This window comes from Lygodium microphyllum, chromosome 16 (genome assembly GCF_053477565.2).
Source record: "Lygodium microphyllum isolate KBCC chromosome 16, Lygodium_microphyllum_v1.1.10, whole genome shotgun sequence".
NCBI lineage: Eukaryota > Viridiplantae > Streptophyta > Polypodiopsida > Schizaeales > Lygodiaceae > Lygodium > Lygodium microphyllum.
The window spans coordinates 106,139,837-106,167,429 of NC_141150.1; the positions used below are offsets into that span (position 1 = coordinate 106,139,837).

The following is a 27,593-nucleotide window of genomic DNA, read 5'->3' on the forward strand; positions in this document are numbered from 1 at the left end:
AGGACCCTGATGAGGATGCAGTAGGCGTCAAAGGCAAAAGTTGCAATAAGTTATGTCTGACAGGTACTAGCTAGTACTCGGTGAGAAATTGGTATAGCAGAGGTTGAGCAAATGCAGTAGGTGCTGTATAGATAGTTGCTGAACCGAATAGTGGCAGGGTGACACTTGCCTGGTGTCATCTGGGTCTGGTGTTGTGTGGCGATCGTGCAGAAGCCTACGCACAGTAGGTAGGGTGGCTATCACGGGGACGTAAAATTTTGAGATGCTTTAATCTTGCTGATAACATTCGATTAAGTTATTAATCAAATGTGCAAGGTTGTTAGGACATGTGATGCATACGATAGTTATTTCATGGTAACAGGCCAAGGACCCTGAGGATGCAGTAGGCATCAAAGGCAAAAGTTGCAATAAGTTATGCCTGACAGGTACTAGTTGGTGCCCGGTGAGAGATTTGGGCCTAGACTAATTTATTGGTCACTAATGTTAGTGGTGACATTAGAGACTAGGCATTAATTAATTAACTAATATCGATATAAGGGCCATAAGTGCTCAAGGATACTTGAAAGACAAATTGGCCTAGCCAATTTAATTATTGGCTAGTGAAATTAGTTTTTTGAGCACTAGAGTAATTATTAAATCAATTTTCAAAATTATTCTGAAAATTAATTTAGTAAGCTAGAAATGCTGGAAAATGGGATTAGGAGGTTGCCACTTGGCAAAACTTGCCCATGCAAGTGGGAAAAACGTTTTTAGGTGTTGGCGGAAGTCTATTCCAGCTATTGTGAGAGAGGAGATTGTTAGAGAGCAAGGAGATATTGTTGATGTGATTTGCAGCCATTAGGGATCAGTTCTACAGCATGTGATAGGAATTTGGAGCCCTCCAAGAGTAGGTGATAGAAGTCCAAGGTCCTTCTGGTACAGATGACAGCATACAAGAGGGGGCAGCAGTCTTTTTGGTGGTCCTAAGCTGTAGGTGATAGCTCCCATGATAGAAATTAGGGTTTGACAGTCACCTTGGGACCTGTGCAAATTGGTGAAGTCATTGTACACTGAATTCAGCACTTGAAATTTGTGTGATTGTCAGGGAATTCAGATGCCAACCCATTCATTGTAATTTGGAGTAGTGTTTGGCTAGTTGGTGGTTCCATTTGTGCAAGTCTTGGGTGAAAAATCAAGGGGCAATCGGCTTGAATTGATTGCTAATTGTTGCTACAACAAAGAGGCTTTTTGGAACATCAAAGAAGATTGTGAATGCTAGCTTGTACTCATTTTATTAGCAATTGAGTAAAAAAATACCGAAAGGGGTGCTCGTTTTGGGGCCAACAAGGTGTCGAATGTTCGAGACATAGTTGCCTTCGTATGACATACGGTACTGTTCGTACCGTATGATCCATACGATACCATACAATACATATTCGTATGTTTTCGTATGTTATTTTGGGTCCATTTGGGCCATCGTTTACATGTCCCGCATTCCTTGTACCCCCGCCTTTACTCTTGCGTGTTGCGCCTGCCTGTGTGGCACTTTTTGGGGGGACTGGGAAGCCTTGGATACCTCATTCTACCCCCTTTTCCAGCCATGCAGTGCCCCCCCCTCCCCCCCAAGCCCTCTTTGGATTCCTTCCAGTTGCTAGCCCTCTCTTTGACCGTTCACCCCTCTTTGACTATTTGAACTTTGGCCCTTCTTTCATCTACAAAAGGTGCTCCTCTCCTCCATGCTTCCACACCAATTCAGCAAGCACTTACCATTCTCATCTTCTTCTCTTGGATCTTGAATGGACTTGTGATTTGTCATTCTCGAATCTCATCTCCCATCCCCTATTTTCCGCACCCTATCGAAGCATTTGTTATTCTCAAATCCCATCTTCCATCCCCTCTATCCCGTACCCTATCAAAGCATTTGCCATTCTTATCTCCCATCCCCTCTCTCTCACTCCTGCTCTTTTAACTTTACCCCAATCCTCCGGCCTCTTGAGTCTGTCTCCCTTTCAAATTTCAAGACTCGAGTTCCAAGAGTTGAGACTCAAGCATCTCTCTCTCTCTCTCTCTCTCTCTCTCTCTCTCTCTCTCTCTTCCTTGGGCCTCTTTATCTGCCATCGACACCATGACTCGTGAGAAGCACAAGGCCTTCAATTTATATGCGATTCATGTGGAGAGGGACACAAAGAAGTCCAACTCCCACCATTGGAGATGTAAGTATTGCTGGAAGCGCTATACAAGTGGTGCAACTCGGCTTCTCCAACATCTTTTCAAGATGGGGGGGGACTAGTTGCTCCATGCAAGGAGATCCTTCAAAATATTGCGGAGGAGATTCTTGCCAAGATGAGAGGGGGATCCACAAGAGGAGGAAGTGGCTTATCGGCACCAACTCCTATGCCTACTAACGAAGAAGCATCAAATGTGGGTGTATCTTCAACCAATGCGGGAGAGGCCTCTACCATTGGTGGTGAGGGCTCCACATTTGTATCCATCTCCATTAAAAGACAAAGAGTGGAGGCTTATGCAATGCCGGAGAGACAATTCTCTCTCTCTCAAGCTCTCGGTCATGTGCGTGGATCGGTTGCCTTTCTTAGTAGAGAAAGGCAACGACTTGGAGACATTGAAATTGCACACACGGTGATTGAGTGCAATCTTGCATTCAATGTGCTAAAGCAAGAGCAATGGAAGAAGATGGTAAAAGCCATTGCCAATGTGGGTCCATGTGAAGGATGGACCGGTGTTACATACAATGACATGAGGACGAAAAAGATTGATGAAGAGAAGGAGAGGATTGATAGAGCCCTTGATTCTATTCGTGCTAAAATATGGTTGCTCCATTCTCATTGACGGATGGAGTGATCGTAAGAAACGGGGCATTATCAACATACTCATCTCATGTCCACTCGGCACTTACTTTTTGTGGGCCATTGATACCGGCAAGAGGGGGAGGAAAATGACGTGGGCGCATTCATCTATTGCCACACTCGACAAGCTATCATTGAGGTATATATTACCTTTTAAATTTGTTTCACTTTCTTTCATTATAATAATTGATTTATGCATAACTGTCTATCTCTCTATTCTAATTTCTCTCTAGTATCTATCTTGATTGTCTCTTTTCCCTTGGGCCGCAAGGCTCCCAGTCCCCATCTCTCTTCATTCTTGAAAGTTGGAAGTTGAAAGGCTCAACTCTCTCTTTCTCTCTCTAGCCTCCAAGTATTGTTAGTATACTTGTAATTTGTAAATTGTGGTTGTAGGTGGGCCCCTCAAATGTGGTGCAAGTTGTTATTGACAATGCATCGAATTATTGGCGCATGGGCTGTTTGCTTGAGGCCGAGTTTCCCATGATTGTGTGGACTCCATGTGCAAGTCATTGTTTGTACTTGCTCATGGAGGATATTGGGAAGCTCAAGCGGGTGAAGAGGATGGTCCGCAAAGCTACATCAATCATCACATTCTTCACGGTAAAGGTAAAGGTGCTTGGGATGTATCGTGAGGATAGCACACTGGAGTTGAAGAAGCCTTCTTTAACTCGCTTTGCTTATATGTGGTTATTGCTGGAGTGCCTTTATGAGGTGTGGTCTGCGCCTTGTGCCAGACAGTGGTGTCCACTCTATGGAATGAGTGGGATGAGTATGAGACAGAGGAGGCCAAAGCCATGCATCGCTTGTGCCTTAACGAGCAGTTTTGGCGAAAAGTCCATGCTGTTGTCATTGTCGTGACTCCCTTTTATAGGGTGTTACGTATGAGTGATTGCGAGGGTTCCACCATGGGCCTTCTCATTCACTTTTTTAGAGTAGCATTGGTGGAGGTACGTGCTTGTACAGTGATCATACAGACAGAGCGTGTATATGTTTTAGAGATAGCAGAGAGGAGATGGGCATGGATGCATAAGCCCATCCATGGTTTTGTCGCATTGGTATATCTGGTCTACAAGTCGTCGATGGTCATAGATGATAGAGAGTTCCGTTCGGACCAGCTTGCTGATTTGACTCGTGTGGTGTCTATAGATGACCACAATGCAGTGCTGGAGGAGCTAAGATGCTATGCAGATCAGAGAGGGCATGTGGCTTTTGCTTCTCCTACTTGTTGGAGGAGAGGGTCACTTGTGAAGCCTTTATTTTGATGGCAAAACTTTGGATACACATTGGAGACCCTTCAGCCCTTAGTCATGAGGGTTCTTGCCCAAGATTGCTCTTCAGGTGCATGTGAGAGAAACTGGAGTGTCTATTCTCTCATTCACACAAAGATTCGCAATCAGCTTAGCACAGGACTGTTAGAGTGGCTAGTCTGTTGTTGCACTAACTTACGCATGATGAGGGCTATGATGAGCATGGGTAGTACGAAGTAGGTAAAGTTTAAACACTAAACCATAACATTTAAAATTTGCTGTTTTAAACTTTGGACTTTGAAGTTTATACTTTATAATTTAGACTTTAGCATTTACAATGATCAATCGTACGTGCATCACTGCATTGTGTAGGTGAATGTTGATACATTCAAGTTGATGGGTGATACTCTTCTGAGTATACATCAGGAGGTGGACGAGGAGGGGGGGATGATTTTTGTAGAGCTCTATAGAAGCTTATAGCAGCAGATACTCGTGACACTCGCAGTCAGAGTGCTCGTGGGCGAGGAGTTGGAGTAGGTGATGGCAGGGGCATGGTCCTTCGACGCCCTCCAACCATCATCGAGGAGGGGTGGTTCGAGTGGCTTGCAGACATATGTAAGGTGGGGCTCTAATAGCTCACATCGTGTGCCTCATGTTTGATGACGTCCCCCCCTTGTCTATACAGCCGCCACCTAGGGAGCCATCATTTGATGATGATGGTAACCTCATCAGTGAGAATGATATAGCTCACATCGTGTGCCTCATGATTGATGATGTCCCTCCCTTGTCTACACAGCCGCCACCTAGGGAGACATCATTTGATGATGATGGTAACCTCATTAGTGAGAATGAGTATGAGTATGTCTCGTCATCCGATGCCGAGGAGTCATCTTCAAACTCTCTTGATGAGCACTCAGATGGTTCTGCAGATGATGATGATAGTGATGCCTCATCATAGGTTCATAGGTATCTCTCTTTTTTGTATCAGATATACTAGACTATAGTTGTATCGTATGTTTTTGCGTAGCCCATGCGACCACGATGGTCACCCTCATGTATTCATCTTATTCTGTAATGAAATGGCTATTTCCACTTTAAACATGTATTCTATGATTTATCATTTAATGATTTATGGTTTTTGTTATTTAAAAAATCATCCTAAATTTTTTGGTACTAACATCATACCATACCTTATAAAATCATAAGGTACAATTTAGTACCGTACCGTATCGTACCTTTCGTACTTCACAACTATGGTCGGAGATTATTAAGGTCATTTGTACATTTCAAGTTATATTCATTTGCTGATTTCTGTAGTTAAGTGCTTAATTAGGAAATTACCACCCTTTCCAAGAAGGCAAGCTGGTTTCAATGGCATAGGCTAGAAGTAAACAAGGTGACACGAGAGCTGGCACATGAGCTGACACATAGGTCATGAACTAGTGTACACAACAAGAGCAGTTGCATAGGACAGGAGGTGACAAATAGGGCAAGAGCAGGCGTACTGGATATGAGGCTAGGAGTTTTAGCAGATATGTTAGTTCATGGTTGACTATGTGCATGTCAGTGGGCCAAGACATTTCCTAGATATTTTAGGAAAATTTTTATTTATCATTTTGATGGTGTTTATGGCATTTATTTCTGGCTGACCTGACATCATTTATGGCATTATTTTTTCCTATTTACTCAAACTCCTTTGGCATTCATCATGTGAGAGGTTTTGGTGGAGGGAGAGGAGCAATTGCCAGTGCCTTCATAGCCGGTGACTCACATTGGTTATGTACTGTTTTATATCTTGGTATATATACTCCATTTCTGGAGTATCTCTTTGCTTTTGAGTTCTTTGTACAATGTTCTTTTCTTTTGCAGTGGTTTTTTTCCCTTTGTCTCTTGTGTTCGGAAGTCCATTACAATAGTTTTTACGCTTTTATCATTGCATCCAGTTTTGACAATGAGGGCACAAAGTTGGCGCATAGAAACCCTAGGGTAGGGCCCATCTTGCCATCGCAGCACCATTCTCTCTCTCTCTCTCACTTCTCTCTCTCTCTCTCTCATGGAGTTGCATCCACCTTAGCTCTCTCTCTCACCTCATGTTGCTGAACCCAATAGTGGTATCAAAGCAAGAGAATCCAAGAAGCATGTTGTTGTTGCTTGAAGAAGAAGAAGTTGAAGAAGAGGTCTTGTACATTGTTGTTGCTTTTCCTGCTAGGCTTTACGTTGCCATTGTTTGTAGTTATGTGTTGCTTGTTCGTGTGTGCTTGTTGTACAAGAAGAAGAAGAAGAGAAAGAAGAGGAAGGAGGAATGCGTGCTTATCATTGCGGCCTTGTGCAGTATTTTGTGCACTGTCTCCAAATCAGTAACAACCCTTCCAACAGTGCATTGACTCTTATGCCTAGGATGTAACCTATTTATGCAGCCTTGTGAAAAGTTGCCTGCAGTTTTCAGCATGTGCCATATGTATCTTTGCGATCACCATGTATTTAACTTGCACCTGTCAAGATTCTAGCCATTCGTCATGTGCTTATCATCCACTAGTTGCTCCATCTTCACCCCTTTGATTAGAGGCAATGATAAGGTTTTCTTAAATCTTAATCCTTTTAAATTTTTTTATTATAGGTGTTGCTCTTATGAAATTGAAAATTTTGATTTTTAAGTCAAAAATTCAAAATTGTGCTCAATAAAATTTGGGGCTTTTTGCAACGATCATCAAATCTCACGTCAAATCACTTGAATTTACCCAAATCTTATCCTCATTTCACAAAACCGCAACCCCCTCTCCCCCCTCCCCCTTACCCCCTTGCCGCATCGTAAGGGTATGGGCTTTGTAGCTATACCATGGCGTAGGAGCCAGAAACACCTATATAGGGAGTAGTAGTGATTGTGAGCTCAGCTTGGTTTCCACTCTACGCGTGATTCCCTATACTTAGTGGTGAACCCTTACATGTGCGGTGTCACGGGGTGTAGTCTTGCGATGTGTCTCAATGTTGTATCTTTCAATATCATGAATACAAGGATTCCTTATTGATATATCTTGTTCGCCATTCCACTGTGCCTTCTTGTGCCTCATAATAGGTTATGACTTGAAGCCCCGTGAAGGTTGTAAAAAACCACCCCCCCTAAAATTTCATCACAAAATTTGGGGATTTTTGAATCTGAGCCTTCTCCATGGCATCTACCATCGGGATCTCAAGACATAACATCACAATTGAAAAATTCTCAGGCATCGAGTTCTCCATGTGGAAGATAGAGATTTAGTTCATACTAATGCAAGACGATGCATGGAGGGCGTGTGAAGATCCCCAAGGCGTCCCATCCCAAAGTAGCCAAGGCATCGAATAAAGGGTGCACCTTGGTTGGCTGTTGAGTGGCCTTCCAAGACGACAAAGGCGATGGTTTCTTCTGTCTTGAGCTTAGGAAGGATTGGTGCAAGCCTATATGTTAGCCCTACATTGAAATACAAAACCCTGCAAAAGAGATCAAAATTTGCAAGCACAGAAGTGAGCAATGAGATGCTCCAAAAAACAAAACTGAAAATAAAAGAAAGCAAAGCTAAGTGCAATGCAATGGGTATGTAAGTATGTAGCAAAAGTCTAAAAAAGGGAAAGGCTAAGTGTGTGGGCACCATCGTGTACAACAAGGTGGGAAAATGGTCCTAGAAGGTGCAGTGGATTCCCTAGGAATGGATGCGTAGTGAGCAGTGAGATGCTCCCCAAAACAAAACTGAAAACAAAAGAAAGCAAAGCTAAGTGCAATGCAATGAGTATGTAAGTATGTAGCAAAAGTTTTAAAAAGGGAAAGGCTAAGTGTGTGAGTACCATTGTGTAGATCGAGGTGGGGAAATGGTCCTAGAAGGTGCAGTGGATACCCTAGGGCTACTTGTGAAGAAGAATGTAACCTGATTGTTGATTGATTTTGGGGAGCTAGTAGTGGCAAACTCAGTAAGTAACCGCCGATATTTGGCCAACTTGATTTCGTGATCATTCCCTTCCTTAATGGAAAACTCCTAAAGCTCAAAATTGAGATTAATACGTTGAGTGCGATCTCAAGATGCATAGTGGTCAATGAGATGACTTCAACGCTCAGATGCAAGGGAAAAATGCTGTAATTGAGAGTGGAACTAAGGAAGCAACCCTTGAATAAGCTCAACATTGGTTGTGTCATTACGGGCTATCCATTGACTGATGCGATCAGGGTGAGCTAATTGAGGGTCTCGACACCAATGATGACGCCCCAAATGCCGTGAGATTCAAGTACTTATTTCATGAAGTTCGACCAAGTGGTGAAATTGGACATGTTAAAACTCGTAAAGCTCAAAATTGAGATTGATATATCGAGTGCGATCTCAAGCCACCACATAGTGGTCAATGAGATGACTTCAACGCTTAGATGCAAGGGAAAAATGTTGTAATTGAGAGTGGAACTTAGGTAGCAACCCTTGAATTAGCTCAACATTGGTTGCGTCATTACGAGCTCTCCATTGGCGCAAATGATTGGGGTGAGCTAATTGAGGGTCCCGACACCAATGATGATGCCCAAAAGGCTGTGAGATTCAAGCACTTATTGCATGAAGTTCGACCAAGTGGTGAAATTGGATCCGTTAAAATGTATCTTATCCATGAAGGCATTTTGGGCCGTTGCAACAGGAGTGGTAGCGCTAAGAGATGGAGCAAGTGTATAAGGGGGGTAGGGTGAATACGGAGAGGGAGCGGAGTACACTTGGAAAGGAATCCCAAAGTACCCACCATGCATACGAGAAGTATGCATAGCGGATCCAAATGTGGGCAAGGGCGGACTAGGTTTGGGCATGGTAACCACCCGTGGAGCCCAAGGTGGAGGGATAGGGACATGTGGAGCAGTGGATGGAAATCCTTGCGTAGGAGTGACCCAAGGGATGTGTGAGGACAGTCCATAAGCAGAGGATGGACATCCTTGCATGTGAAAGGTCTTGTGGGGGGTTTCTGAGTGTTCAAGGGTAGTGAGGGGGATGCCCATCACAGCCGTCCTAGAGTGTAAGGATGTGGTAAAGTGGGGGTATGTTTAAAGGATGGCATTCCCCCTAATGATGCACTAAGAGGTGGAGTGAATGGAGGGTAGGTAGATGATGGGATAGAGAAAGAGTGTTAGAAGTGGAAATGGAAGATCCAACCCCTAGTGTGCTTTGAGCAGAAGTGGAATGCAATCTAAGATTTTGAATGAAGATGTAAGTAGAACAGAATGTGGAGAAGATAGTATTCCCTAGTGTGCTTTGAACAGAAATGTAATGTGATCTAAGATTTTGGAATGAAGATGTGAGTAGAACAGAATGTGGAGAAGATAGTGGTGGGATGAGAGGGAGTTGAGAAGTATGGTTTACTTGCTCAAATGAAACAGATGGTAAAGATATACATATAAATTTTATTTCATTCGAGAGCCTCCTCTATTAAAGTTAACATATTGAAAACCATCTTGATTCTGCACTCTAAAAGGAGAAACAGAAGAGGGTTTTGGCTCATACGACTCAAAAGGGTTATATGAACCCGACACAAGGCTTGGCTGTGATGATGGAGATGGATCGCTAGGCGTGTCAAATGTTGTGGTCCCTCCAAGATTAGGGAGATGGCCAGTCTCACTAATCAGTCCAAACATGGTAGTAGCACTTGTAGGAGTGTAAACCGAACTATACGTGATGCACAAGTACTCAAACTCTTCATCTATAAAGTGACCAAAATGAGAAGAAGAAGTTGGTAAAGGTGAAGGTGTGTGTGTATCTTCTTCTTCAGACCATAATACCTTCTCCAAGCGACGATGGAGAAACCTAGTAGGGCATTATAGGATCCCTAGAAGAAGGTGCGCGAGATATTAAGAGTCAGAACTGAGTCCCGTGTGAGTCTTGCACAAAGACTAGTCTCCACAGTCATCACAGGATACTCTTTAAAAGAGCACCGACTTTGATACTATGTGAAGATATGCTAGGGTTTGCACTGAGGAAACACACATAGACTTAGATATAGACAAGCGAAACTTGAACCCTAAACACAAAATGCAAAACACAAAAACTCAAAACTTAAACACAGAGACAAACATAGAGAGAAGAAACTCTGAAGTGAATGAATGTTGTAAATGAATGTAAACGTGTATAGAAGGCCCTTGTTGTTGTTGTTATTGTTGTTATTATTATTATTATTCTTCTCCTTGCCACTAAGTTTTTATAATCCTTGCGTAAATGTCCCTTCTTACCACAATGATAACACTGGGCCTTAGACTTCTTCTCCTATCACCCCTTTTTGAAGCTACAAATGCCTCATTGGAGCCACTATACTGAGGTAGAAGCCTCCCTTGTAATCGCAAAGAAACCTCATACTCAAGCAACATCAAGGACATATGGGCAAAGCTCATTGGCTTCAATGATCTCTGGGCCCATAAAGCATTGGATACTCCATCAAACATGGAAGGGAGCTTGGATAGGATTCTTCGGGTCAAACTTCATCTGTTGGAGCCGTCCATAGAAGGTACCTGCATACATGTTCGAGGGAGCCACATACAACATCTGAAACTTCTCCCATACTGCTGAAGTCATCTTGCAAGAGGTGACTACTAGTAGAACCTCTTTAGAGATACATTGGACAAGAGTAGAATAGGCACGAGTATCATTGTAATCCCATGTAAGCACAATTCCTCATAGTTGTCTTGGTCCCAATCATTTAGGGGAGGAATGGGAAGGTGAGGATGGTCAATCGTGCCAGAAACCATGTGTCATAATCGCTTCTATACAAACCATGCTTTCATTACAACACTCCATGTTAAGTAATTAGGACCATGAAGCTTGTCATTAGGGGAACAGTAGGGAGGAGCCATTGGGTGAGGATAGGAAGAGAAGATAAAGAATAGAGAGAGAGAGAGTATAGCCAAACACAACACATTTTGCATTGGCAAGAGTTCACACATAGTGGCAATAAGAGCTGATGGCAAAATGATTGCAAAATCAGGGAGAATTAGAGTGATGATGGCCAACAAACATTGTTTGAAGCCGGAAACACTATCGTCCAGCTTGCAAGGGTTTCACGGGGTAGTTCCCAAGATCTTGAGGAGTTTCTTTAGGTATTGCAATCATCTTTGGGCCTTTCCTTCATACAACAAATTAGGGAGAATTAGAGTGATGATGGCCAACAAACATTGTTTGAAGTCGGAAACACTATCGTCCAGCCTGCAAGAGTTTCACAAGGCAGTTCCCAAGAACTTGAGGAGTTTCTTTAGGGATTGCAATCATCTTTGCGCCTTTCCTTTATACAGCAATGTCTTTTCTTCGTCATCAAGCCACCATTTCTGCCACCTGGCCCTTTGTCCCTATTGTTTCTTTGAAAGTTATGGCACCTTTGATAGCTCCTCACTATCATCTCTAAGTTGGGTTCAAAGGTGTAAAAATGTAGAAGGTTGAAGGCTGTAAACAGGCAGAAGATACAGAGAAACTGGTTGCCCAAGCTGGGGTAGACAGAAGAAGGCTGATCAGCACCAGAAAATTGTGAGAATGAAGTGTTTATAGCATAAATCAGCATCCAGTGCCCAAACAAAGACATCTGATACCATGTCAGGAGTGGTTGCAGTGATGGAAGCATAGAAGATGGTTATAATAGACTGCACAACACAAGAGAAAAGAGAAAAGAAAAGAACACTATAAAGAGAACTCAGAGATATGCTTAGGAAATGGAGTCATATACGAAACATGAGATAGTCGGACAACAATGAGTCACTGGCTGTGTGTGTATTGGCACTAGCTCCATCTCTCCAACAAGACTTGCATTGGGAATTTGCAAATGATGAATCAATATTGTGGAGGATGGAGCTTGAATACATAGCACAAAAATATGCCATAAAAATGATCAAGTCGGCTACCATTTGGGACCACAGCAAATGCAATAGGCTAGCAAATAATGGCCCAAATCACCATAATAATGTCAATAAAAAATGCCTAAATTAAACATTAGTTAATGCCCACCCCACTATTACACATGCCTAGACTTACTCATGAGTTGACTTAATTGCTAACCTATGCTCCATGGCACCACTGTTAAAGTGCCATACATTGGAATCCATAATAGACATGTAAGAATCATGTAAAGAAGGATCATTATTGCATCGTGCACTAAATGTCCACTTTGTCTTGCACAACATTTGCAAATTTTGACATAGAAGGAGAGGCATTTGCAACAACCATATCAGGCTCTTCCTTCTTAGCCTCTTTTGCACAGCCCAATTTAGGACTGTCCTTAATGACATGATCTTTTGCCTTACAATACTTGCAAAACATTCGACTCTCTTTTTTCTTCTCATCCTGGTCAACTCTCTTTGTTTTAACAACATTTGTAGATTTGTAGTTACTAGCACAAAAGCAACCTTTTTCTTTACCTTTCTAACTAGCCACAAAAGCTTGATTTGCAATATGCATAATATACTTGTTTTGCCTAGATTGTTCTTCTTGTAGCAAAATAAAAACCAACTCATTAAATGAAAAAGCAAAGCCAATGTTGACAAGCATAGTTGTCAGGTAGAAAAGATATGATACGGCACGATACGATAAAATATGGTACTAAATGGTACCTTAAGATTTTATAAGGTACGGTACGATATAAGTACGAAAAAAAATAGCTTGATTATTTTAGTCTAAAGATAATAGAGTAGATGTTTCATGTCTAAATAGCAATGCTATTAGAGTATATAAGATGAATACTTGAGATAACATGTCAAAACCTGATGTTGGATACGCAATATGTGCTACTGCTACCTACATCTTACAACTACGTAGATGGGAGTGAATACTTATGCATGAATGATCATATAAATGAGAGAGAGAGAGAGAGAGAGAGAGAGAGAGAGAGAGAGAGAGAGAGAGAGAGAGAGAGAGAGAGAGTTATTGCAAGGCTTAAAGGGCTCTTGCATTGGCAGCTAGATCTCATCAGGCACTCTGACTTGCTCCCTCGGGAGGATTTGCATTCCTGGCATTTGGCAATTGCCTCTGGGTCCTTGCCATGATTGATGTAGCTTTTCTAGTATACTAGTTTGGGGATTTTCCAGAGAGAAAGAAAAAAGAAAAAAAAGAGAAGAGAGAAAAAAAAGAAAGGAGAATAAAAAAAGGAGTGGCCAAAAAGTGCATATTTTTTCGTATTAAATTGTATGAATACGTACTGTAGCATACGGATCAGTCTGTACTATATACGAAAATAACCCTGTTGACAAGATACTCTTCAAACTTGTCAGACCATGCTCTAGGTGCTTTCTTTAGCCCATAGAGTACTTTCTTTAACCTGCACACATAGGAGGGATGTTCTAAATCCTCATAATCTGCTGGCTGCTCCATATATATCTCTTCTTGCAGTTCACTACGCAAGAAGGCATTCTTGACATCTATTTGCTGCAAACTTTAATCTTTGACTGTTACCAAAGCATTCACGCATCTAACAATTGCCATTCTAGCTACTGGACTGATGTCTCTTCGTAATCTATGCGAGATGTTTGAGTATAGCCTTTTGCAACTAGCCTAGCCTTATACTTGCTAACAAAATCATTTGCATTATGCTTGATTTTGTAAACCCACTTACAACCAATAGCTTTGTTGCCCTTAGGCAATTGTACTAGATTCCATGTGTTATTGGTTTCTAATACAACCATCTCCTCATCCATTGTTCCATTCCAATGAGCACAACTAGCAGCATCCTTAAAGGAAGTGGGCTCAACATTCTCAACTACCTTTATCATATAAGCATAATGGTGAGTTGCATAATCTTCAAAATCAAATATTTTAACAGGGTATTTGACTTTGCTAAACTTGCGTACCACTGGATTTTTTAGTGGAGTCTTTAGATTATCATGTGCTCTTTGCACATTTGGTGTCTTGACTGAAGGAATATCAAGCTCATCATTCTTTTGAATCATTGGAATCTCTATCAAATCCCAAATGACTAGTAGATGCATCATTACCATTCAATTCTTTCTTCTTTCATTTGTCTTTATCTGCAACACTAGTAGATTTACCTAAAGATGTAGGGCTACTCCTTAGTCTCCTAGACCAAGGGTTAACGGTAGATATAGTACCAGATGATGCTTCTGGTCCACTAAGGCTCTGTGATTTTTGCTTTTCTTTTTGTACATAACTATCATGATCATCATTCAATGTATCACCACTAGATGTATATTACCTGCTCATTCCATAAAAAATTAATATTTCTCACTCTGAACGTACATGTGATAGGGTTATAAGAATGACATCCTTTTTGCTCTACAGAGTATCCAATAAACATGTATTTTTCAACCTTTGGATCAAGCTTCTTTCGCAACTCATTTGACACATGAACATATGCAATACAACCGAACACTTTCAAGTGTGACAAATTAGGCTTCTTGCTTATAAAGCATTCCTCGAGGATCATTCCATGAACTGCAGCTGTGGGAGTTTTGTTTATAATATAGACAGTAGTATGAATAGCTTCAAACAAATTTTTTTTTTGACATATTCTTTTTAACCATCAATGCTCGTGCAAGTAAAATGTCTCTTTATCCTATGAGACATTAAGAAGACACTAAACTCGTTAGAGAGATACATTCCCCCTCCATCTGATCTTAAGCACTTAACTTTCAAGCTTGTTTTTGTTTCAACAGCAGCCTTGAAAGTTTTGAAGTGTTCAAATATATCACTCTTTTCCTTCATAAATATACTCACAGCTTCCTTAAACAATCATCAATAAACGTAATAAAATATTTATTATTACTAAGAGATATGTTTTGTGTAGGCCCTCAAGCATCTGTATGCACAACATTAAGTATGTTTCGGCTCACATCTCTGTCATGCAAAAAGGGTTTCCTTGCTTGCTTGTTACGAAACTAACACGCTTCATATACTTTATGAAAATCTGCAACTCTAAAAGGATGCAACCTTGTAACCAATCTTTTGGACTGCATTATTTTCAAGGTTTGCACATTTGCATATTCAATATGTTTATGCCATATTTCAATGTTTATAATCACTCCTTTTTATTTAGTATACATAGCAGCATTGATAGCAAGAATTCTAGCATCTAAAGTGAACATGTGGTTAACTCAGCTTCCTTTTGCGACGAATGTGCACTTATAATTAAAGTCTTCTACAAAACAACGTTTTGCATTAAATCGAACTTGCAACCCTTGCTTTACCATTAGGTCAATAAACACTATATTCTTTGTGATTGATGACACATGTAATATATCTGATTGACTCTTTGTCCCCGACTATCATGCAAGGATAAGAGAAACTTTTCAATGTATGAAATTGGGTCGCATAAATCATCATCCATCTACATATAACCTAGATTTTGTAAATTCTATATCTCTCGAAACCATTCAGCATGATTGGTCATATGATTAGATACACATGAATCAACATACCATACATCATCTTGCGTCCCCTTTCCTCTAACAACATTCATCATATGTTGCATAACAAATAAACTCTCATTTTTGTCTTCATTCTGTTGTGAAGATGATGCATAGTTTTCTTGTTGTAATTTACCATTGCGTATATCATCCTTCTTAGCATAATAAATATGATATGTTTTGCCACAATAATGACAAACAATACTAGAATTATCGGATCCTCTGTTTTGCCATCCATCTCTTTTTCTAGAGCTTTCCCTGTCTCTAAAGTTTCCACAGTCTCTTGAAATTTACATTTCATCGAATTGTTGATTCAACCTATTTTGGTGGTTACTACTAGCACATTCTATACTACAGCCTCTTGAAGAGGATTTGCCATGTTCCCTTCTTGAACTTGAGTAAAAACCTATTTACTACATCTTTTAGATGACTCACTTTGCATATTGATCTCTTCTGTGATTATGAAAGAGATTAACTCATTAGAATCTAAAAATGGCTTCCGTACATATATAGAAGTAACAAATGATTTCCAAGCCTTCTCATTATTAAGGCTACTCAAGGTAGATGAAACCAAATCATCATCATCAGACATTGTATTAATCGCTACCAAAGCAACTGCAATGCTCCTCACCTTGAAAATATACTTGTTGACAAACATTTTTCATTTCTTTAAAGTATTCAACTCTTGCTTGAGTTGAATCTTTCGTACCTTTGTATTTATTGAAAGCATGTTCTCAAAAATTGCCCAAGCTGCATGTGAAGTTTTTGCATTTATGATATACCCAAGCATAGTATTATCAATGATTGTGGATAGCTAATACATCACCTTTTTATCCTTTGCATTCCATTTTTTCCATGCTTTTAATTCATCTGCAGACGCAATGTTACTCAGCTCCGTGTTCTTTTCTTCACCTGAAACGAACTCGTAAAGTCCTTTTTCAATAAGAAAGTTTGTCACACGGAATTTCCATGATAGGTAGTTATTCTTGTCCAGCTTATCAATGATGGGTTTTCCATTGTTATCTACCATTATCCAAAGAATGATACAAAACAACAAGTCTTTTGCAACCTTTTACAATAAGTGTACAACAATATACAAAGCAACTTTTTTCACTATTTACTCAACAGTACATGTAATCTGCAACCTGTTTGTAGACAAAACTTGTGTTTACTCTCTGGCAAACACCTTAGAATTTACAGATTTGAAATCTGTAATCTGTGCATTTACTTTCAGTCGACAAAGCCGAAATCGCAATATACCCTGAAATTGCCATCCTTGCAGCTCTAAAATAGGGCTCGAAATGGTCTCAGATGGACAAAAAAGCTCACAAGTAAATCTCAGAGCAATCTGAGATTTTTGTTCTGCCTTGCTTTCAGTTCCTTCACAGGCACTATCCAAGAGAAAGAGTGTAAGAATGGAGTCTAAGAAATATAACCCAATCTATATCGCTCCTACATCATTCAAGATACTCCCCTTGACTCGAAATAGACCATTAGAGGAAAACATCAAGATTCACCCATATTTGGATTAGATTCTCAATAAGGTAGAATTTCACATTGCCAACAGAATAGGTTCCGATAATGTTCTGATCTACATTATGCATATTGGCATGCATATATACAATATGAATCATTATGCAGTATTTGAATATAACCCTAGTGGCGTTGCTGTGATACCATGTTAAGAATTGCGTGGTGGGAGGACTTGCTTGAGTTGTTGCATCGAACACACACCATACACACAAGAGGAAGCTCACTTGAGAACTCAGAAGAAAGATGGATGCCAAAATGTTTTCTTGTTGGTTTTTTTTTTCTTCCTTTCAAAATACAATGTACACAAAGTACAGATAAGATACAACATAAAGAAAAGTGGCCTACTAAGTCAAGCAATGCATAACTGACTATACTAATCAATTGGTAGTATGACTTTGCCAGTTGAAGGTAGGTGCAACAAAGCAACTATAATAAGTGATAAGTTAGTGGCCATGTTTCCATAAAGGAAAGTGGCCTACTAAGTCAAGCAATGCATAACTGACTATACTAATCAATTGGTAGTATGACTTTGCCAGTTGAAGGTAGGTGTAATAAACCAAATATAATAAATGATAAGTTAGTGGCTGTGTGAGGATGATCATGACCACTGACATGCTAAGTGTAGACGTGGGGATCCATCTAATCGGGCGGTCCACCATCAAGGTCTGCTCGTGTTGAGCTTGCCATCTCAACAAATCAAAGTATGAGCCTCTGCATCTTTGCCATTCCAACGAATTTGCTTAGGTGTAGGTGGTGGTGGTGCTCTAGTATTAATTGGAGCAAAACTTGCAACATCCATAACAACATCTATTTTTGCTGTTTCTTTTGCACTTGCACCTTTAGAAATACTAGTTGGACCCATGTACAATGTTCTAAAGCCCCTTTGCAAGCAATACATGACACATCATATAAGCCCATATTGGATAGTTAATTTCATCCAACTTGTCCCTAACAAATAATATATGGAATACATCATTGTTGCTAGCCATGGCCATTGATTGTACTTGATGCAAAAGTTGCATGTATAGAGGAAAATATGCACAAAATCAACTTATGCCACGTGGTATAGTATGAAGGAGATTGTAAGGTATCTTACGTGTAGAATTGACTAATGTCAAAAATTTGTATAAAAGGATAAAAGAGTGCGTGTAGTACTGGCAATTAATGCAAACGGATGCCAAAATGAACTTGTATCAAAAATCTGAGGATGCTCAGCCCTAAAGGGCTGTCCCATAGTACATATCAACTTGAGAATGCTTGTCAAATTTCGACCTAATTTGAGGAAATCAAGTGGAGGGTGCTTATGAACCTTTTCAAGAGGTCGAAGCTTGCTTTGATACCCATTGTTGGATTTAGGATTGCAGGAATGCAAGTACATAGCTAGGAAAAGAAGCTTGAGAGAGCACAACTCCAAGTGTGTGGAGAGATGTGTAAGGAGAAGATTTACAGGACTAGGTAGGCCCTGAAGTGAACAAGCATATATATAAGGCCAAGGGAAAAAGGCCTTCTAAAGAGGGAAATAGGTGCCTTGGCTTTTTTTCGTGTGTCCACATAGAACACTACCGAAATGTGGTAATATGTAGATGGCTAAGAGGAAAAATTAGTTGATGTTAACCTTTATGTTTAGGCTACCTATGTTAAGTAGACCATGTAGGGGCCACGGGAAAAAGGCCTTCTAAAGAGGGAAAAAGGTGCCTTGGCAGTTGTAAGTGTGTCCACATAGATCACTACTGAAATATGGTAATATGTAGATGGCTAAGAGGAAAAATTAGTTGATGTTAACCTTTATGTTTAGGCTACTTGTGTTAAGTAGACCACGTAGTTTTGGTTTGTTTAAAAAAGATTGTGTGGGAAGAAAACTTGGATGTGACTAAATAATTGATAATCACTCCTATCATCATCAGAATATAGCCCTATGGATGTAATCTTGTGGTGCAATTTAAGCTTGGTTTGTTGCTTTGATGTTGGTTTCTCTGATCCATGTTTCACTTTGGAACTCAAGTTATTTCTTGGAGGGTAGCTCCAAGGTATGAACAATAACAAGTAAACCTCACCTTTTTTCTGTTTTGTTTCAAAACATGCAACCTTCTACTTGAGACATCATTTTTGCTGTCTCCTCCAAACAAGCACTGATCTACATAGTGTGAAGCTTGTTATTTCTCAGTTCTTTGAAAGGTGGTAAACAAGCACAAGCTTTTTGGAGAATGGGGAGGAGGTCAAGCAGCCATATATAGTGCTATTCTAGTGTGTGATCACTCCTATTTGCTACTACAAGGGAACAAGTATTCAGGTGCATTGGTTAAGAGGCTGCCCTCTGTTGGCAGTAAGAAAACATTGCCCAAATGAAGTACATATAGCCTGGGACTTATTGGGCTTACTTTGATACCATGTAAGCAGACATGGCATAATTGTCATGAAAATCAAACTTGTGCGCACTAAAAGCGACTAGTGTGTGCAGGGAAAGTGAATGCCATGTGTTCGGTCTTTCGATATCCATGAAATCATGTCTTTACCTAGAGTTTGCTGTTTCTCCCAGTTGTATGTACAGTCATTGTGTTTGTTTGTTTACGTGAAATGACTAGGTTAGCAAATCTCAACAGTGTCCATCTTATTGACATGCTATTTTTTGACATTAAGTTCGTTGTTTCTCCGTGTTCTTTTTTTGGGGAGGGGGTTTTCTTAAATGCAGCTTAATGAGCAAGAGCTTCGCAATTGTGTCTTTCAAGGCAGGTTTGGGTTTCTTCTTAGGGTTAATTTTCAGTCTTTTAAAATCATACCTTGTTCATTATATTTTGCTCTAACATTTTTGGTTCTCTCTTCTATAATTGGGGTCAGCTATAATCAACTTCTCGATGAGCTCGTTAATCATCCGCATATGCTAGAAGCTTTTCGTCAAGACACTCCTCATAAGAGGTAGGCTTTGTTGAGAAAGGCATGTAAAATAGTTTTTGATAAAGTAGCAAGTTTCTTTGACCTGAAAGGATAAAGTCTCCCTTTTACGCTTCATGTATTTTCAGATTCTAATTTATACAATGATTTGCTTTCTTCTTAGTTATTATAAAATTTGACAAAATTTCGATTGCATGTTTGACTTTTCAAATTATGACTTAATTAGATTGTCCTTGTTTTTTCCCCAAGAGGAGAAATTTCTTTTAAAAAGAATATACACCTTAGTGAACATTATCACCATGGTTAATTGCAAAGTACAAGATTCATTATAAAGGAGTGCAGTTATAGCAAGGAATCAACAAAAATGACTCCCTAATTATCTATACCAAGGAGTTGTCAAGTACAAGGTTAATGAAATAACCAAGAAGGAGGATTGTAACACCAAATCATGTGTGGGGCTCCTAGAAGAAATTGCCATGCTGAGCGCATCCCTTTGTTTTTGGATGGGCAACTGGTTCACATGGTCCCTTGGAGGTCCATGGCCGAGTTTCAAGAGGTGTTGAGGCAGGCATGCCCTATTTGGGTGGAGGTGGTTGATTTCCCTGCGCATCTTTGGAGACTCCTCCCTTTGATCTTGAGAACCTTAGGCGATGTGTTGGTAGAGCCTTGCCTGGCTTCCCGCAATCGGAACAGGGCATGCATGCTTTGGGACACATGAAAGCCTCGCCCGATCAAAATTCATTTTCAGGTTCTAGGACTGCAAACCTTGGTTTATGAGTTGAAATGGGGTACTTTTGCAGGACATTGTTTCTGATGCGGCCAAGTGGGTCATTTTATTTCGGAATGTGACAAAAATCCGGAGGTTTTGCAGCGATCTACAGATTCAGACATGGATATGCAAGATCACCATTCTCCCCACATACATCAGCAGCTTCAAGCTGATCTTGAGATGCGTCCCCAACATGGTCGTGATGAAGGTAAAAAGGAGGTTTCTCAAGTGGGCCCTGAGTATACTTCCCTCCCTGTCGATCGGAATGTGTCTTCTCGGGAAAATTTTGGGTATCGGTGGTTAGACGTAATGCAAGACAAGCATCTCGTTTGGTTCCTGCCCATCCATCGCCACACCCTATCACTCAGACCTTTCAACGCAGAGGTAGGGGGTTTTATATGAACCCTCAATCTTCACGTGCTCCGACTAGGGATGATAAAAGGAATTCCAATTTTGCTTTACGCTTTGATATGCAAGGGATGTTTTTCGTTCACAGCAACAAGAGTTTTCTTCTCGTGCTTCGCTTGCTGGTTTGCAAAGGGCAAACCTTGTAGATGTAATCCGAAGCGAGATGGAAAGATTCTAGGCAGCCAAAGTTACAGATGTAAAAGGGAAAGGAAAAGCGGTGGTTCAATAGTTTTCTCATTTCCGATTTATTATGAGGATTTCTTTGTGGAATGTGAAAGGTATCTCTTCGAGTAGTAAGCAATATCGGTTGTGGAAAGTTGTGTTTGCTAGAAAGTGGGATGTATTTTGTGCGGTGGAGCATAAACAAAATGCTTTGGCTGGATCCTCCTATGTTTGTAAGGATTATGTTGTTTTTTTCAGTGGTCGAGCTCCATATAAATCAGGAGTTATGATGGTTGTCAAATCCTGTCTGCAGCCATTGCTGGTTTCTCAAGACCCTCGAGGCCGATTTGTAATTCTGGAGATACTGTATGAGGGAGAGGTTTTGTGGTTGGTGGGTGTGTATGCTCCCTCCACGGTAAGGGAGAGTCGTCAACTTTGGGATGACCTACGCTGCCTTTCCATGGCTCACCAAGGTTTTTTCATGGGCAACTTTAATGCATGTCTATCTGGGGATCAGGCTACTTCTCTGTACTCGGTTATGGATGGTCAAGAGATAGGCTTGGGATGCCCTTGTAGCTGGATCTTTAAAGCAGGACATGTGGTCCTGGATGTATCCATGACAATCTGGTTATACCTATTGATCTTTGCAACATCCTAACACTTGGGCCAGACTGGATCGGATATATATTTGTCACAGTGATTCCTTTCTTCCTGTAGTTATTGACATGTGGGTGGAACGACAACATGTCTTATCAGATCACTACCCTTTGTTCCTGGAAATGACCCATAGACCCGTTCATGTATTTAAGGCTCTTCTTGCTCAATTGCCACTTTGTTTTAATCAATCTTTTCTGTAGCAGAATTAGTTTTTGGAATATGTTCAGTAACTGATCGCTTCCTTTAGCTTGAAGGTCCTATCTGGAGGGAGGGATGCATGGGCTGTTTTCAGGGACAATGCCTGACAATTATCCCGTCAGTATGGCATTCAGTAGGCTTCCTCTTTACGAGCTGAATTGCGGAATGCCCAATCTCTATTGGCCCACTTCTTGTCTTTAAGTCAATCAGGGGATTCTAATGATGAATTGATCACATGCATTGAATGGTTGAAAGGCAGGGTTCATTCTCTTCAAGAACAGGAATATGCAAAATACAAACTGTTGGCTAGACAAAAGCTTTATACGATAATAATACTTGCCAATCCCATCAATTCTTTGCTCTCCTGCACCAGAAATATGCTGGGGAAAATATTGTGCGCTTAATGGATGAACAGGGTGTTATGGTGACCGATCCGGCTGCCATCATTCGTATATGTGTCGACTTTTATAAGTCCTTGTTGGGACCGCAAGAGAATTCTTCTGATGCTGTCCTCTCTGCTTGTTGTTATATTTGTGAGTTGGTAAGCAACCAGGTCAAACCAGAATGGGTGGACTTAATGAAGGCGGATATTTCAGAAGATGAAGTGGAAGAAATGCTGTCCCATCTACCCCGAAGGAAAAGCACTGGCCGGGATGGGCTTCCTAATGAGTTGTTTTTAGCTAATGTGCAGCAGCTTAAAGACCCATTGACTTGCTTGTGCCAACAAGTGTGCAACTCTGGTACCATGCCATTCGATTGGAAGATTGCTGTCATTCGGTTGTTGCCCAAGGTTCCCTCCCCTATCTCTTTGAAACAATGGAGACCTATTTCCATTATGGGTTCGTTATATAAAATCTTCTCCAAAATCATTGCGAACAGATTGCAGAAAGTTTTTCCGCACCTGCTTCATCCATGTCAATATGGTTTCAATAAAGGTCAGACTATCATGCATAACATCTTGAATGTTTAACTGGGAATTGACTATGCTAAAGCTTCAGGACAGCAAGTGGTGATGCTTCAGTTCGATACTGAGAAGGCATTTGATCATGTTAGCTGGCCTTTTTTACGGCAATTATTGTCTACAATTGGATTTGGCCCTCACATGGTTTCTCTTGTTAACACTATTGGTCAGGGAGCTGTAGCTCGTATTGCTCTTAATGGAGGTATCACGGAAGAAATTGCCTTATCTCGATCTCTTAGGCAAGGCTGCCCTCTCAGCCCTTTGCTGTTTTCTTTGGTCACTCACCCAATGCTCTCATTGTTGGACAAGTTGGCTTATCAAGGCGAGATAGTTGGCTTGACTCTTCCAAGTGGTACTCAACTTGTGGGTCAATCTTTGGCAGATGATTCTTTTATGTTCCTTAAGCTGATTGCACTAATGTTAATCGAGCAATGGTGGCATGGAATCTTTTTGCTTTGGCATCTGGTCTTCATATTAATACGCAGAAATCTACACTTCTCTCTTGTACGGAGACTGATCTGTAGGCCTTGGGCTGGCATGGAATTGTGATCCCAAAGGGAAATATAACCGGACACTTGGGATATCCTATTGGGTTGGTGGTAGCACCCCGGGCCTGATTGGATTGGATGGCCTCTCGGATTCATGACAGGTTCATGTACTGGAAATCTCAAGGCTGGCCTTTAGATGTCAGACTGAAAGTTGCTCAAAGTATTATGATCAGTATGATATCGTTCTTTTTGCCACTCCTTCCTTGGACTAAGAAGTTCCTTTTGGAACTTGTTCAGCTTATCAGGTTTATGTTGTGGAAAAAGAAGGGGAATTGGTTGGGTCAGGTTTGGATTTCGTGGTAGTATGTGACTACGCCTAAACGAATGGGGGGAGCAGCCCTGTTGGATGTTAATTTGCATATGAAAGCAAGCGTTATGTGTACAGAGTCATCCTTGGTCGGACATTGCAAAATTTTTCATTAAAAAGATTGGTATCTCTTATGGTAATACGGTTATTTGTGCCTCCTGGTGGCATGTGCTCAATGTAACGTATCCACCTGTTCCCTTCAGGACACGTCTTAGCAGTCCATCAGAAAGGAGGTCTAGAAAGCTCCGCGCGGCACTCCCATGGAATGTTACGGGGTTTGTGATCTGGGACTTTCCGCGTCTGCCACGTAGCGGAAGTATTCTGGCCGTTCCCACTTAGGACCGACCTAAATCAGGGTTTCTCCTAATGATCATTTCCTAAACGGCAACTAGCGTTGAACCCCAAGCGAACTACTTTACGCAGAAACGCCAGGGCCAAAGCGGATTCACGCTGCACGAGAGGGATGCAAGGCTCGACCTCTTTGCCATAAGGCATAGTCCCATTCCGTTCCCCTAAAACAGCATAAACCGGAATTATTATAACCTAGATTCTAGGTCAGCGCCCTTGCTATTTATTTCCTTTGAGAAGATCTCCTTGCTGTCCATTGAGAAAAGTTCCCGGCCAACTGGGACCACCCATTCGTAAGACGGACCCATGGCCACATCCACCGCACTTTTCTCAAGGTTGCTTTAGTTGTCTAATTATCTACCACATTTAGTTGGACATGCATCAAGCAGCTCCCTTAATTAGCCCGTTAGACCCCGGTTCTTTAACGTAATCTTAGCACTTGACATAGAAAAATAGTGTCAAACAAGTTCCTTTTCAACATGTTATCATATTTATCTTTGGAATATATTCATAAAGTCCAGCCCGCAGGCTTATCCATAATCCGCCCGTAGACTAGTATGCGGGTCTCGAGATCCAATTCCGAGTCACGTTGGCCTCTTGTGCAAGGCCCGGAAGGCGAGGGATTTACGGTGAGAGCCTCCCTTGGCACCCAAGCGTCCTCTTGCTCCAAGTAGTGTCCAACGGAGAGACCTCACGCGGCGGGTTCGGTCCACGTTCGTGGCGCGGCTAACAACCCCCTTGGTTAGGGTCAAGCAGACAGTCGGGGGTAACTGAGGCTGCCTCTCCCTTCAGGCCTTCAATCTGAAGCATTAGATATCTTTTCATCCTTTAGTTCCTTGAGCAAACAAAGCAAACAGTGCTCTCTAAACTGTTACAAGCACAATCATTTCCAGTGGTCGTTATTTGGCCAACTGCTAAGGAGTGAATCCTTCTCTCTGAATGCATCCAGCATTCGATCCGGGGGATCAATTGCGACTTGGCAAGATCCCCAAGGGTTTGTATGTTCTCCCTTTTGTCCTTGGGTTAGGGCTGTACTTTATTAACTCAACTCAACCAATACCTTAGGTTTTATTAACAGTAAATCATGGCGACTATGTCGCTCCAAATTATTGATTGGTCCTTTGTTTCCAAGCAAATACCTAATTCCCTTATCTTGGTAACTTTTCCCCCCAAGAAAGGTGCTGTAGCAGGACGGCTACTCATCCTCTTGCAAGTTAAACTCGCGCAAGAATCTGCCAATCTCATTCCAAGGAATTGGCAACTCTCTTGTGATCAAACCACAAGATCATGAGATGTTGTAACTTGTTGCACAAGTGTCGCATCTATTCCATGGGATCATTTCACCCATCGAACAGCGTCTTTTGGTCACGGAATCATGATTAGATAAGAAGCAGGGTTTAGGGCGTCTTCATATCCAACCCATTCCCGATTGCACTAGGCCGACAAAGTTCCGTCCTAGGGGTTCCAACTCAATCCGAGTTTCAACATTTGATTGAGTGGTCCTAGGGGTTCCAACTCAATCCGAGTTTCAACATTTGATTGAGTGGTCCTTAGGGTAGAAACCCTAGATCGTTTCTTGCAAGTGCGTCCAATTGTCCCTACATTCTGTGAATGTGGGCAGGACCTTAGGGTATGAGGGTTTTTACTTGGCAACAACTGCGACTAGGTCAAGTCCTTAACATGCTAAACCCTAGTTAGCACTTGGGGTATATTGTATCGATTTAACCATCCTATGCGAATCCTTTGCGGTTTAGGTGTTTTAGGTAATCCAGTTTACTTGTCTTACGACAAGGACGGCCCATTCCTAAAGATGTTGTTTTGATCAAAAAGGGGAAAAACTAGTTGCATTACGATACAATTCTCGTAAGCATACGATTCATTGCCTCTACGTATGATTAGGTTCACAAACCCTAACTTTTCTTGTTAAGACCAAAGCGCATGTTAAATTTCGGCATAACTTCCATTGATCCTACTAGGACATGCATTCACGATTCATGCCACTAAGCTTTTAAGATTTTACGCTTAAATGAACCATGCAGCCTTTTCCTAACTACATCTCTGAATGAAATTATTCGTACGATGAATGTGCATTATGCAACCTTTCCTAACTACTATGCAGTTAAATGAGGTTTATGCCAATTGAAGCTAGAGTTAACCTACTTCATGCAGCCCTTAGAATCTTTTCCATGCCTTGCAATTTCCTATAGTTGATAACGACTTTTTTAATGAATCATTACGAAGAAGATTTGTCTAAAATTGCGACATGCGATTTAATCTTTCCATGCATAATCAAAGGTGTACTACAATAATTTCGACTTTGTAATGATAGTCATTAGTTGTTCTAGACTCGTCACTTTGCAATGCACCAAAAGGCAACTTGCTAATAAGGTACTAAAATGCATAGACACCTTATCTTCTTTTTCGTTCATTCCAATGAAAATACAAACGACCAACTTCGTATCGTGAATTACTTTAAGTGAATTTCAACTAGCCAATTTACTTCAATCGCATTTAGCTAGGTGGATTTGACAAGCATAAGTGCATCCCAGTTCCATGAAGTAACCATGCATAATTGCAATACTTCTACGTAAATCAAAAAATAGGAAGAAAACCTGGACTTGTGGGCTCGGTGAAATATCCACATGAATATTAGGAGACGATCCCCCAGTGGGTGTGCGCCTTGTGACTTTTTAGGGGCCATCATGATTTCGACTTCTGGTTTGCCTTCGCAAATTCGAATTACTTGCCTTGGTTCGCAGCCTTATGATCTTTGGCCGTCTCCCTCGTACGCGGGAATTTCCTTTGAAATACGACTCCTTGACAGAAGTACCGACTTGCGGAATTTGGATTATGGAAGGTCTTAGGATTCGGAGCTTGGGCCTTCTTTCTTTCGGAAAAAGAGAGGGTTCGTGAACGGGTTCTTGTGATGGACCTTGCGGGAGTGGAGACTTTAAATCCCGAGCCTAGGGCTTGTGGGTGATTGGTGGGAAGGGCTTTATAGGCTTCCACTTATTCTCTTCAAAATCCCGAGGGGTAAAGATCTTGTGGAAAGGGGTTTAAGGAAACCCTCTTCGTCTCTACAAAGACCCGAGGCCTAGGGGCTTGTGGGAGATTTGGTAGGAAGGGCCTTATAGGCTTCCTCTTCGAAACCCGGGGGAAAATTGGGCTTTTGGAGAATTCAATAGGAAGGGGGGCTTAGAGAAGCCCCTTAGAAGCTTCCTAATAAGAAGCTTCTAGGAGCTTCTGATTACAGACAGCAACCACGATACCAGTGGTATAAGATGACGTCGATCGTTGGACAGAAGAAGGGTGGGTTTGACTGGGGATGGTGGCGGCGTGGTAG

The 27,593-nt window shown here is 41.3% G+C and overlaps 1 protein-coding gene across 4 annotated transcripts in view; it reads left to right on the plus strand.

Annotated features, from left to right (window-relative positions):
• Positions 1-27,593, plus strand: part of LOC148023202 (uncharacterized) — a 110,496-nt gene that overhangs the window by 68,934 nt on the left and 13,969 nt on the right. For all 4 annotated transcript variants that reach the window (XM_087696190.1, XM_087696192.1, XM_087696191.1 and 1 more), the window contains 2 exons: positions 19,693-19,733; positions 19,839-19,916. In XM_087696190.1, the coding sequence (XP_087552316.1) occupies positions 19,693-19,733; positions 19,839-19,916 (119 nt within the window). The remainder of the gene's footprint in view (positions 1-19,692; positions 19,734-19,838; positions 19,917-27,593) is intronic.